The 13,555-nt window shown below is 41.6% G+C and overlaps 1 protein-coding gene across 1 annotated transcript; it reads left to right on the plus strand.

The window, feature by feature from the left end:
- The first annotated feature begins 5,611 nt into the window (after window positions 1-5,611).
- On the plus strand, window positions 5,612-13,301 carry LOC148366612 (uncharacterized). The gene is made up of 2 exons (XM_088333416.1): window positions 5,612-5,874; window positions 11,387-13,301. The coding sequence occupies exons 1-2, from the start codon at window positions 5,745-5,747 to the stop codon at window positions 12,889-12,891; spliced, it is 1,635 nt and encodes a 544-aa protein (XP_088189542.1). The 5' UTR covers window positions 5,612-5,744; the 3' UTR covers window positions 12,892-13,301.
- Window positions 13,302-13,555: the final 254 nt, after the last annotated feature.

Below are 13,555 nucleotides of genomic sequence, written 5' to 3' on the forward strand. Positions count from 1 at the left end.
AGTCTCTTCAGCTGGTACAAAATGCCGCAGCGAGGCTTTTAACTAGGACAAAAAAGTACGATCACATAACACCGATTTTGGCTAACCTGCATTGGCTCCCAGTTAGCCATAGATGTGATTTCAAGGTTCTCTTAGTATTTTACAAAATCATACATGGACTTGCTCCCTCTAATCTTTCAGATCTGATTTTCCCTTATGTCCCGGTCCGAAACCTACGATCTGAGAGTGCCGGTCTTCTGGTGATCCCAAGAACAAAGAAGTGTTCTGCTGGTTCGAGAGCGTTCTCCATCCGGGCACCGGTGCTGTGGAATGCTCTTCCCCCTGAGATCCGATCTGCAACCTCAGTAGAAAAGTTTCAATCTAAACTTAAAACTCACTTCTACTCCATAGCATATGAATAACCTCCTCTTCTCGTCAGCTGAAAAATAGTCTGTGTAATATAATGTAATAATCTGTGAAGCCCTTTGAGACTCTTCGTGATTTAGGGCTATAGAGGGCTCCGCGCTTTGTGCTAAAAATAGTAACACGGCTTCGTGCCGCCATCTTGGAAGTCTGTCGATTACAAGCGGTGATAGCGAGAGGAGCAAATATTTACTCAGTTTGTCTATTTATTTACTCAACTAGCTTCGTTTGTGTACGGATTTTGTCCATCAACACTATGGAAAACTACGTGGAGAGTTTAGACAAGCAAGCACGCGAGCGGTACGCTGCGAAGTTGCATTTTATTGGAAAATTGGATCCCTACAAAATTAAAAACAAGGACTGGAAGTCTGATCCCGATTTGTTGCCGTGTGTGACTTACATCGAACTTGTTAACTATCTTATTTTCCACCCAAGTCCCTTTTGTGAACTGAAGGATTTTCAAAATTACAAAAGTATGGAAGCCTACGACAGATTTGTGTCTGGTTGGGTTCGGGATGTGTCTGTGCACACAAGCGAAAGTGATGAAAACAAGATTGTGAAAGGGAAAGTTCTACATTCTCAGAGTTTGTCTCAGCCAAGTTTACAACCATGGATCATTGTTGACAAGTCATCATCGATTCTGTGTGCCCATTGCAACTGTGTTGCAGGTTTAGGGGAATGTTGTTCTCATGTTGCTTCCCTTTTGTTCTATGTTGAAGCTGCCACAAGACTGAGGGAGACCACTACTGTGACACAGAAACCTGCCTACTGGCTTCTTCCTAAAAAAAAACGTCTGTTCCATACTCACCACTGGCAGAAATGGATTTCACTTCTTCAAAGACATTGAAGAAACAACTGGACAAGAGGATAGACAGTGCAGGGGGAACAGTTGTAGCACAGGAATGTAAGACACCCCAGAAAATACCAAATATACCAGAGTCAAGATATGACACTTTCTTTAAAGCGATACTCCCAGATAAGCCTGCATGTCTCTCAGTAGATGTGAAGTACACTTCCAACTACAAGCCGCAATCTCTACAGCCCAAGTTCCAACTTATGTTAAGCGAATTGTACGAAGAAGATTGCCAAATGATGACTTTGGAGGACATCCGAGGACATTGTTTACCTCTAAAAGACAAAGTCACTGTGTCGGAGGAGGAAGCTAAGAATGTGGAAGTGGCAACAAGAGAACAGGCCTCCAACAAGCTAAGGCATCGATTTAGGACCGGAAGAATAACTGCATCTAGAATCAAGGCAGCATGCAATACCCCAGCAGATAACCCATCTCTCAGCCTTCTGAAACAAATTTGTTATCCCACAGACTACAAATTTACAAATGAAACAGTACAGTATGGGTGCAAGAACAAAGATGTGGCGAGGGAGAAATACAAGGATGCAACTGAAATGGGCCATACTAATTTTGAAATTTCCAAGTCAGGGCTGGTTCTGAACGCCAAGTATCCTCATCTCGGAGCATCGCCAGATGGCTTTGTTAGCTGTGACTGTTGTGGCATGGGGTGTATTGAAATAAAATGTCTACATTGCATGAAGGATGAGAATGTTCGTGCAGGTAAAGGGTCATGCCTAGAAGAGACCGAAAATGGCCTCTGCCTTATGAGGACACACTCTTACTTTTATCCGATAGACTTTTTGCAGCCTCAGTCTTCTTTACTGTTTCTTTTCTTGATTTAAGTCTCTTGTGTCGCTGTCCAGATTTTGAAGGTGAAGTGGTTCGTGGAACGTAGCCTAAATTCTTGTTCGGTGCCCAGTCCGGATCAGTCTCATCCCAAGGATGTGGTTTGCCTGTAAGGAAATTGATAATTATTAAGTTAAAAATCTTATGTTATAAACAATTTGACATACTTTTAGTGTGCTTATACATACTCATGGGTCACAGATGGTTAGAATATTATTTTACACTTTTTAAACAATTTTACAACAACAGTAGATCAACATCTAGATCTTTTAAGAATATTTTTTCAGAAATGTTACTCAAGAAGCAACACCTACAGTATTTAACCTAGCCATACTTGAATGGTGTCGACAGATGTACATGAAGTACACATGTCCCATAACCTTTTTAAAATGTATTTCTACATCATAAATAATTCAATTTACCTGTCAGAAAGTGGTCAGAACAAACACGAACACAGTCAAGCTTAGGCAAATTCGACCGGTTGATAGCTGCCAGCCACATTCGTCTTCGCCGTTCACTTTTCTCCTGAGCTTCAATCCCCTGATCGTAAACACACTTCGGAAGTCTAAAGAAGCCCTTCCCACCCTTTTCCCCTCGGCTACAACAGCCAACAATAACGCACGTATTCGGCATTACAATGTAGAATCTAACTGGTTCGAAGAACAATAACAATGAAGTGAAAAGCTTTGTGGACTCCCAAAATGGCCGCCAGCAATGCATTGTGGGTAATCTTAGGACTTCGAAGCACTCTATTTCTAAAAAGTATCGAAACATTAGAGAGTAAAAGTGACTTGTATTATATTGAGATTCCTTCAATGCATCATCCACTTAATTCTTTTTTCCTTCTACAAACTACTTCATCATACTTTTCTTTGGCACTTATATCCCACATGTTCACAAAAGTTGACGTTCCGAAGCCATGTGAGGAAAACAAACGTCTTTGTTTGATGACGTCATAAACAGGCGTCAGCGAATCCTTTTTAAAAATGCTTTAAAAAAAAATCTTGCAGCAATGTTACGTTAACACTGCAATCAAACTGCAACAAACAAAAATACCAGGAAATAAAACAAAACATGCCAAAAGATTAGTTACATATAAATACCAAAATGTTTGTAAATATTATCGGTTTTTAAGGCCTTCTAGTTGTGGTAAAGCCTTACAGATAGAATGTGCGTCTTTATGACGTAATTAGGGCGCCGAGTGTCGCGATAGTTGGTGCGAGAGTGCGAGTAGAGTTGGGTGTTGTGTCGGTCAATGAATGGGTGTTGACGGTTGTCGCTCTCAAAGAAGCTTCACGTGTTCTGTGGGTATTTTCATGAACTAGGAGGAATCCAAAACTTCTCTTTAAAACGACACGCTACACCAAAATGTTTGCAAAAATGATTCGTTTTATTGGCCTTCTGGTTGTTGTAAATCTTTAGGGATAGAATGTATTGTTTTACTTCAAGTTGGAAGGCAATGAAAGAGATTTGTCAACCAGTAAATTTGCATTTGTGAATTCAGAATTTGGCAATGATGATAATAAAATCGACAACGAAAGTTTATTTTGGCTATAACTTATGCATCTCTGTGTCAGGACCCAATCGCGTAACATTTCTCACAGTTTTATTGGGAAGAAGGGAAAGGAGTGCACACACGATCCGGTGGTTGCGGAGAGCAGGTCGCTCTGAACGCGGAAGTGGGACTTCCGTGGCGAGCGATGGCGGTGTCGGGAACGAAAAAAAAAACAGGTCAGGGATAAAGGAGCAAAAAACTTGATGGGGATCAGAAACAAGTCGAAAGGCAGGAGAGTGGACGTGGTCGAGATGAAAAACGGATGGTTATTTGGGACGGGAGAACAGACCAGGTTGAGATAAAAAACGATCGTAACAGGGGACAAACAGGAGCAAAAAACAGGGCAGGCGAAAAAGGGCTTGCCGTGTAAAAACAGAGATTCGCAGACGGACCGAAAAAAGGGGACTGACAGGACAGAGTTTAAATACTGACAGGGAGCCTATCTGTCAACAAGCTGCAGCTGGCGCCACACGGGCGGGGCTAATTGGGCGCCATGACAACCGTGCCACTCTGAGTCTTATATTCTAAGTATAATACCTTTCCAGAATAGTAGGATTGGCAATCTAATTAGCTATCAAATGACGGATTTCAGATGAGAAAAACGAGTAACAGTTTCAGGGTCAGCGGAACAAAATGTACATTTTACATCAATCGCTTTTAATCCTTTTTGCAATATGCACCTTGGCGGGGTAAATCCTGTGGATTATTTTCAATGAAATTTATATTACTTTGTTTGATAATAAATAGCCTTTGCGTAACAAAAACTCTTTTTTCTGGTCAATCAATTGAACATATTTCTTCCTCCCAAAAAAGAAGTATGGAATGAAAGCATTTTCCTTTTTACACAGTGATCTGATAAGTCATTTGCTTTGATTAGTTTATGTAATTATAGATCTGTGTCAAACCTACCGTTTCATGTGTTTGTTACCTCCTGTCTGGATGACTGTAATGCCCTACTCTCCGGTCTCCCGAAGTCCAAAATCAAGAGCCTTCAGCTGGTACAAAATGCTGCAGCAAGGCTTTTAACTTAGACAAGAAAGTTTGACCACATGACCCCGATTTGAGCTAACCTGCATCGGCTCCCTGTTAGCTTAAGATGTGATTTTAAGGTTCTGTTGGTCGTATACAAAATCAAGCGTGGACTTGCTCCCTCATATCTTTCAGATTTAATGTCCCCCTATGTTCCGGTCCGGAGCCTTCGCTCTGGAAATGTTAGTCTACCAGAGATCACAAGAGCCAAGAAGAAATCCAACAGTGTTTTCCATTGGGGGCCTTGGTGCTATGGAATGCTCTTCCCCCTGAGGTTCGTTCTGCAACCTCAGTGGAAATGTTTCAATCTATGCTTAAAACACAGGGGCGGCAATAGCTCAGGAGGTAGAGCGCTCGTCTTGGGATCAAGGGATCCCAGTTCGAATCCCGGCTCGTCCGTGTTACATGTCGAAGTGTCCTTGGGTAAGACACTGAACCCCTAATACCCCCAATAAGCAGGTTAGCGCCTTACATGGCTGCAAGGCCGCTATTGGGAAATGTGGAGCACATTGTAAAGCGCTTCGGGAAGTCATTGACTTGAAAAGCGCTATATAAAATGCAGATCATTTCATAAATGCAGATCACTTCTACTCTATAGCATATGAATAACCTACATTTTATGTTGATAATATGTGTATTATTTGCCCTCATGTTTTAGATGAGGGGATGGTGTCATAATAGTCTGTAGTTTGCAATATTCTTTGATCTGTGCAAACTCTTTGTGATTAAGGGCAAAACAAATAAACATGACTTGACTTGGAAATGGAGGCACATAAAGATATAATAATATGCTTAGATTTGGCATCAGTCCTTGAACGCATGATGCCATTTCGTTTTGTAAGTAGGCAGGACAACATTCTAAATCGGGTTCTTAACATAGGAAGGGGAGCAGGTCACATTTTGCTCGTCGATCACTTAGAGGAGTCGGCTCATAGAGCCGTTTCATTCGCGAGCGACTCAGCATTACGGCTTTATGTGTGGCCTCGTGGTGTCTCTTTCCAGTCGTCTGCACAGTTTAACTGCATTTAAGGAGTGCATGGTGATCTTTAAAGGGCGATTAAAATGTACGAGAGTGGGGAAGGAAATGTGAAAGAGGAGCTTCGGGAAGTGCAAAAAGAGAACGAGCGAGAAGATCGACGGCTAAACCAAGTTAGCGTTAGCCAGCAGCTACCAGTTGAGATGAACATAGCAGGTTAGTGACTGTCATTTCTAAAGTATTTGTATTTTCTTATTTTGGGCGTCTCGAGTCCATTGCACGACATTTGTTTCGTTTCTATTTGATAACAATGATGCAGCTTCGAGGGGCGAATCCATGAGGTTGGCGTGGAGACCAAATCCAATTTACCTTCCTGCTTACAAACGCCAAATTATAAATATTAGTGTTCTAGTCGCCATTCTTTCCCCCCTGTATGTACTTTCGTGCGGAACAAGATAAAAACTCAGTGAAAATCAGCTCACAAGAGTAGAAGTGTAATACCGCACGCATCCACCAGGTCACGCACTTCCCGGATGTTTTGTATCACAATTCGAATGACAATAAAATATAAAAAAAACCAATTAATTTACTTAAAAACAGCCAATTGTTTCCGAATAGGATTAATTTGAATGGTCTTCTGCTCGTAGGATTTGGTGGGAAAATCTTTATGGACAAAATGTATTGTTTGCTTTCACATTGAAAAGCGATGAAAGTGATTTTTCTTCCCGTAAATTTGCATTCTTAAATGTTGAATCGAGCTCTAATTAAATAAAATTTCATTCAAAGTTTCCTTTGGCTTTGTTTGATATGTTTGGGTGACGTTTATTCCAAGGATCGGCTGATATGGATTTTTTTTTATTAGTATTAAGAGGGGAATAACGGATTTTTGGAGCTGATATTCATTTGCTGTACAAGATTGAAATGGGCACAAGAAATATTTGATAATACAATGGTTTTGAATTCTGGCTTACTATGAATAGAATAGAATATACCTTTATTGTCATTGTTTACAAAATGGGTTGAACTTATTGTGACAACGAAATTGGACGTTGCTCTCCAGGTCCACATTTTACAGTGAGGATAGAAGAGAACAAATAAGATAAAGGAACAAAGAAGATGTTTGTATAGTCCTTTTTGCAGGCTTTGTTTTTCTCCGGTAGGGGGTGAGGGACAAACAGAGATGGTTGGATCCAGCGAGGTGGGGGGAGGGGGAAGCTCTGTACGCATGTTTGATGCACAGTCCACGTATTGAATGACACGTTGATTAAAACAATCCCCCCCAAAAAATTGAATGAATTTGGGAAGTACAGTCCTTAAGCATGCCTGATTAAAGTCGCCGGCGAAGATAAGAGCTCCGTCGGGGTGTGCAAGCGGCTGTTTATTGATAGCAGCGAGCAGGAGATTTAGCGCTATGCTAACGTTGACATCCGGTGGAACGTAAACAGCAATCACAATGACCACAGTTAGCTCTCTCGGTAGATAGAAGGGTCTGCATGATAATGCTAGAAACTCTATATCTGGTGAGCAGTGTGTGCCAATGATTATGCTGTTATTGCGGCACATAGTCCCCCACCTCTGTTTTTGCCGGAGCTTCCGTCTCGGTCGGGCCGGTTTAGCGTGCGTTCTGCTAGTTGAACTGCAGCATCGGGGAAGCTAAGAGTCCGTGATGACAAAAATACTGCAATGATGCAAACAGTAGATAAGGGATTCAGATATTAGATTGAATTCAAATGTAGACACGGTGAAATCCAATAAAACCAGGGTCTCCTTCACGATGCTCTGGTAACACTGATCAGTGAACAACCACCAACAATAAACATGCATTTCATAGTACGCTATATAAAGCCTACTTGTGTATTACTAGTCACGGTCGTGACTATTCTAGTGTTTAGCTGCATTGACGTTTGCGTAAATATGTCCCAATAAACTCATACAAATGTAGTTTTCAACGAGAATTCCGTTTCGCAATGTCGGAAAATGATCAAAGTATGTGAAGGGGATACTGTGTTTCAAGTCAATCACATAGATATGTTATCTGACTGATACTGCTGGAATGTGAGGTTGGGAAGGCCGGGCGTTGGCTTCATTTGCGCATCAAAGGTTGCTGTGAGCACTCCACCACAGGGGTTCCGCCCCCTCCCAGGAGACCGGAGCCGAGAGCCGGTACACGTCTCGCCTCGCAAGGGCAGTCTGAATTTTGGCCAGCCACAAGGCAGGAGGGATGTCCTAACTGGAGAAAAAGCTGGACCAAGGCCATGGCCAGGTCTCAGCTCAAGCCTTCAGAGCTTCCCCCTTCCACCCACCTAGCCGGATCCGACAATCTCTGTCTGTCCCTCACCCCCTCATGCACCCCCCTCCGGAGAAAAACAAAGCCTGCAACAAGGGCAATACAAACATCTTCTTTGTTCCTTTATCTTCTTTGTTCTCTTCTATCCTCACTGTAAAATGTGAAACTGGAGTGCCACGTCCAATTTCGTTGTCACAATATATTCAACCCATTTTGTAACAATGACAATAAAGGTATATTCTATTCTATTTTTCTCTATATTGTAATTACAAGCTAGGAAGAATTGTATGTCAGATTATGGAAGGGAATGGATGTTGTATATCAGGATTTTTCAAGCCAAATGATTTGAAATCAACTATTTCAAGAAATAGTCACCTCCCTTGACGTAATCATGAGCTATAAATTTATTTGAACACGGAAAATTGCAATGCAGCCTGTTCATTTTCTCAAGAAGAATTGCTTTTTAGTCCTTTGTCCTTTTCATTTTCAAAGGTGTCTTAACAGCTTGTTGTTAAAACAATTCTCCAAATAAAATGTGCCAGCAAAACTAAATCAAGTAGATGCTAAATAAGTCAATCAAAAGAAACCCCTCTTATTGCTGCTAAACTTATTTTTTGGTGAAGCTGTGGTTGGTTTCTTGGTTTGATCCCTTAACCACACTTGGGCAAGTACAGCCTGGTGGCGCCCATCCCTCCCCAGGCCCAAATGTTTATTACAGTAATAAAATATAAACCATGAGAGATTTTTCATTGAATCGTCTTTTTTTGTCATTGATAAGGACGTAGTGTTCATGAGGACCCGATTCCGCCTTGCACTCCAGGATAAACACGGAATCAGTTTAACTCTTTCTTGCTTTCCTGTTCGCGATACGTAAATACCAAATTTTACACCGTATCACATCACAACCACGAATAGCATCAATAGTACCAAACTATTTCCAAGGAAGTTGATCAAATTTTAGCTTCCCAGCAAAACACGAGATAGGTACCAAAACCGTCTCTAAATCCCGTGTGTCCCTGAATCGGTACTGAGACCTTCCCGGAACAGCAGTAAGTAAATACCGAATTTTAAACCTTACTGCCATCTACACATTCCTCACAATATCCAAGTCAAGTCAAGTCAAGTCAAATTTATTTATATAGCCCTTAATCACAAAAATGTCTCAAAGGACTGCACAGGATTACAGTTACAAAATTACACAATTACCTCATCTTAAACCAGCAAACCAGCATGCGGGCAAGGAAAAACTCAAAAACCTCAGTGTGGGGAGAAAAGAGAAACCTTGAGAAAGGACCTCACATGTGGTAATCCCCCTTCCAGGATTGAACAGGGTGAATTACAATTAGCATTACTGTATTCAGAATAGTAAACACTAGGTAAAATGTTGAAAATGTCCGGAAAGAGCATGACATCAACGACGACGCCAGCTGGTAAATGCAGGGGTTGACATGCTGCAGGTCAGACCCCGGTCCGTTGACCCATCCCAGATCATCCTTCTCCTTCGTATCAGCCAGGCAGGCCTCAGAAAAAGACAGGACAAAACAGAATACAAGGTGGGCATCAATCATATGCTTTGGAATAGAAGTGTGTCTTAAGCCTCAATTTAAAAACTTCCGTTGAGGTTGCAGATCTTATCTCCAGAGGCAGGGCGTTCCACAACACCGGGGCCCGGATGGAGAACGCTCTCGAGCCCGCAGACTTCTTGGCTCTCGGAGTCACAAGTAGACCGGCATTTTCCGAGCGCAGACTCCGTGCAGGAACATAGGGGGAAATCAAATCGGAGAGATAAGAGGGTGCAAGCCCATGCAAACATTTATATGTTAATAAGAGAACCTTAAAGTCACATCTTAAGTGGACTGGGAGCCAGTGCAAGTTGGCCAATACAGGTGTAATATGCTCAAACTTTTTAGTCTTAGTCAAAAGTCTAGCTGCCGCATTCTGAACCAGCTGCAAACTTTTAATGCTAGACATCGGGAGACCAGAAAGCAATACATTACAGTAATCAAGCCGAGAAGTAATAAACGCATGAATTAAAATCTCTGCATCTGATTGGGACAGCATTGAACGAATCTTCGCAATATTACGGAGGTGGTAGAAAGCTATTCTAGTAATATTTTTCACATGTAACTGAAACGACAGGTTAGGATCAAATATAACACCTAGATTTTTGACCGAGTCATCCATCATCATTTCTTACAGATCCTCCTGCCAGCAATTAATTTCACTCAGCAACTTGTGGCTTCTGACATTCATCTCCGGGGCTGTGGCTTGGTCCATTCGACTGTCGTCACATGACAAAGCCGTACGATTGCTTTTTATAAGCAATATCCAAACAAATGATCGCCGCTTTCCTCCGTACAATTTAGTAGTGTTCAATGTATGCTTTAAATAAGAAATATTGTGTGGCCACACCAGAGGAAACAGGCTGTAATTTGTGATGTTTTCATTTATTACCTGCGTAGATGGGGTCGAATGCGCACCCAGGGTTGCGAACCCTGTATTCTTTTCCTGTGGTCTCTCGTCTCCGAAATTGTTCCCCATTTAAGTCACGTGGAGGGGTCACCAAATTGTTAAGGAAAAAAATGATATTACAAATGTAGCGTTTACCAAATTGTTCGGATTAGTGATCTGACTCCATTAACCATCACAAACTTTATTCTCCTAACAATGCATGCTCTTTTCTTAATTTAGGGAAATATATTGACAAGAGCGATTGGCTGGAAACCTGTTCAGGGTGTCCCCTGCCCACTGCCCGATGATTGCTGGGATGGGCTCCAGCACCCCCGCGACCCTACTGAGGATAAGCGGTGCAGCTAATGAGATGAGATGAATGAGAGGCACACGGGGCAGATTTATTTTCTTAAATTATCTATTAAGTGAATTCCATCGAATTTTGCCGAATTATTGTCGAATTAGTCTAATTAGTCTTGTCGAGCCTCCCATCTCCCGTTCTCCGATCTGATCCCCCCTCTGTCTCTTTTTTTCCGTCTTTTTGACACGTCGGCGCATCGGCCAACCCCCATGGGGCGTGCCGACTCCTCACGCGGCTTCCACCTAGTCGCCACCTCCTCGCCAAAAGACGCCGCCATGTCTGAAGGACTCGCAACAAGAAAGCTTATCAGAAACCTTGTCTCCTTTTCCCGCGTCAACCCTTGTCCTCATTCTCTTTATTCTGTAAACGTCATTCTTGTCTAGGCCACACTGACCCCAAGCCTTCCCTGTGAAAAATCCCCACTGCATTCAGCAAATGTAATTTGTATTGTATTAAATCCCTTGTAGTCAAATAAATAAAATAAAAACTTTTTTTTTTGTAGATATTAGATATTTATCTTTTGGGGCAGAAATACTGAAAAGGTTTTTGAAGCTTCTGCTGGTAAAAAATACATTATTTTGTGTGAGTGTAGAGATTTTCCCAAACCATGTGTGTCTTGTGTCCTGCAGATGTCAGTGAAGAGAATCTTCTTCCTTGGCAACAGGAGACAAAATTGCCTGGCGATAAAAAAGAGAATTTGGAGCCTAAAGACATTAAAAAGGAGGAGGAAGATTTGGAACCTGACCACATTAAAGAGGAAGAGGACGATTTGGTGACTGTTCACGTTAAGATGGAGGAGGATGAGTATTCAGAGTTGGTCGATGTTGAAAAGGAAGAGGACTTTGAGCCTGTTGACGTGAAAGACGAGAAGGATTTCAAAGAGTTTCCCGTGACTGGGGCCGGTTTAACCTCCGAAGATCAACACGAAGAGAACAAGGAAACGGTGTCTCCAAGCAGAAGTTCAGAGACGACAGATGATGACGACACGTCCGACTCTGCACACGATGATGGCGACAAAGAGTCGGAAGGTGAAAACACAGACCACAAATGTTCGCAGTGTGGAAAAACATTTTCATCCAAGAAAATTTTGAAACGCCATATCATCGTACACACCGGTGAAAAACCCTTTCCCTGCTCTGTTTGCGGTGAAAAATTCAGACGGAAAGAGACTTTAATAGTCCATGTAAGAATTCACACTGGTGAAAAACCTTTTGCCTGCTCAATTTGTAGTCAAAAATTTACAGATAACAGGAGCTTAAAAAGACACACAATAATCCACACCGGTGAAAAACCTTTTGCCTGCTCGGTTTGTGGTGAAAAATTCAGCCATCAAGTAAGCTTAAAAAGACACACACTAATCCACACTGGAGAAAAACCTTATTCCTGCTCAGTTTGTGGTCAGAGTTTTCGCCAGAGAGAACAATTAAAACGTCACACAAAAACCCACACCGGTGAGAAACCTTTTGTCTGCCCTATTTGCTGTCAGAAATTCAGCGAGAGAGCACACTTAAAACGTCACACAAAAACCCACACCGGTGAGAAACCTTTTGTCTGTTCAGTTTGTGGTGAAAAATTCAGCGATCAAGCACGCTTAACAATCCACACAAGAACCCACACTGGTGAAAAACCATATGCGTGCCTCATCTGTGGTCAAAAATTCAGCCGAACAGAATATTTGAAAAACCACACAAGAACTCACACTGGTGAAAAACCATTTGTCTGCTCGGTTTGTGATCAAAGATTCTCAGAGAGAGGGAGCTTAAAAAAACATTTAAGAACCCACACTGGTGAAAAACCTTATTCCTGCTCAGTTTGTGGCGATAAGTTCAGAGTGAATTCAAACTTGATAGACCACACGAGAACCCACACTGGTGAGAAGCCTTATTCCTGCTTAGATTGTGGTCAGAGATTTAGCCTGAGTAAACACTTAAAACGTCACACAAGAACCCACACCGGTGAGAAACCTTTTGCCTGCTCTGTTTGTGGTCAGAAATTCAGCCAGGCAGCAAACTTAAAACGTCACACAATAACCCACACTGGTGAGAAACCTTTTTCATGTTCAGTGTGTGGTGAAAGATTCTCAACTCAGGGTAAAGCTCAGAATCATAAGTGTGCTGGTCTGAATCCATTGTAATTTATTTTTAACGATATGATTTAAAAATGATCCTTCTGCTTGATATGAGCTCAGTTTGTTTTTCCATTCGAGAAATGTCAGCTACCACTGAAGGAACACATTTGTGTACTCTGGATGTCAGTGACATGTCTTAACTCAGCCTATTTTATTATTGTGCCAGTTTTTCAATTGTTTTTATAAAATGCACGTTTGTTGCAGATTGTATGCTTTTATTGAATGATTAAAGTTTATGTCATAGGAATCATGGTTAATAACAGTAATTACGGCCACATCTCCTCGGTATTTTCCACTATTGCATTATCTACACCTGTAATCGTATGTTGCAGTTTGTGGCGTTGACTTAACAAGATAATCTCTCTCCTTATTTTAAATCTGACCGTGATTAAATAAATTGACTATGTACTAATGTTTGACCTGTTATGCAAGCACCATGACTTTTTATGCGAATATCATGATGAAATATGATCGTGAGTGAGTGATGTTGGATTTCTAACTATAAAAATGGACCAAACGTTTACCAAAATGTTCAAATTGGTTATATGACTATTAACCAAACACAAACTACATTTACCCAACAATCACGCGTGCTCGTTTTTTGAGAGAGAATAAAGGAAAATAATCAAACAGCCCGCAATTCCGCACGGGGCGGGTTTATTCACAACAG

Source organism: Urocampus carinirostris, chromosome 4, assembly GCF_059441175.1.
Source record: "Urocampus carinirostris isolate Australia breed hairy pipefish chromosome 4, RoL_Ucar_1.0, whole genome shotgun sequence".
Lineage (NCBI taxonomy): Eukaryota > Metazoa > Chordata > Actinopteri > Syngnathiformes > Syngnathidae > Urocampus > Urocampus carinirostris.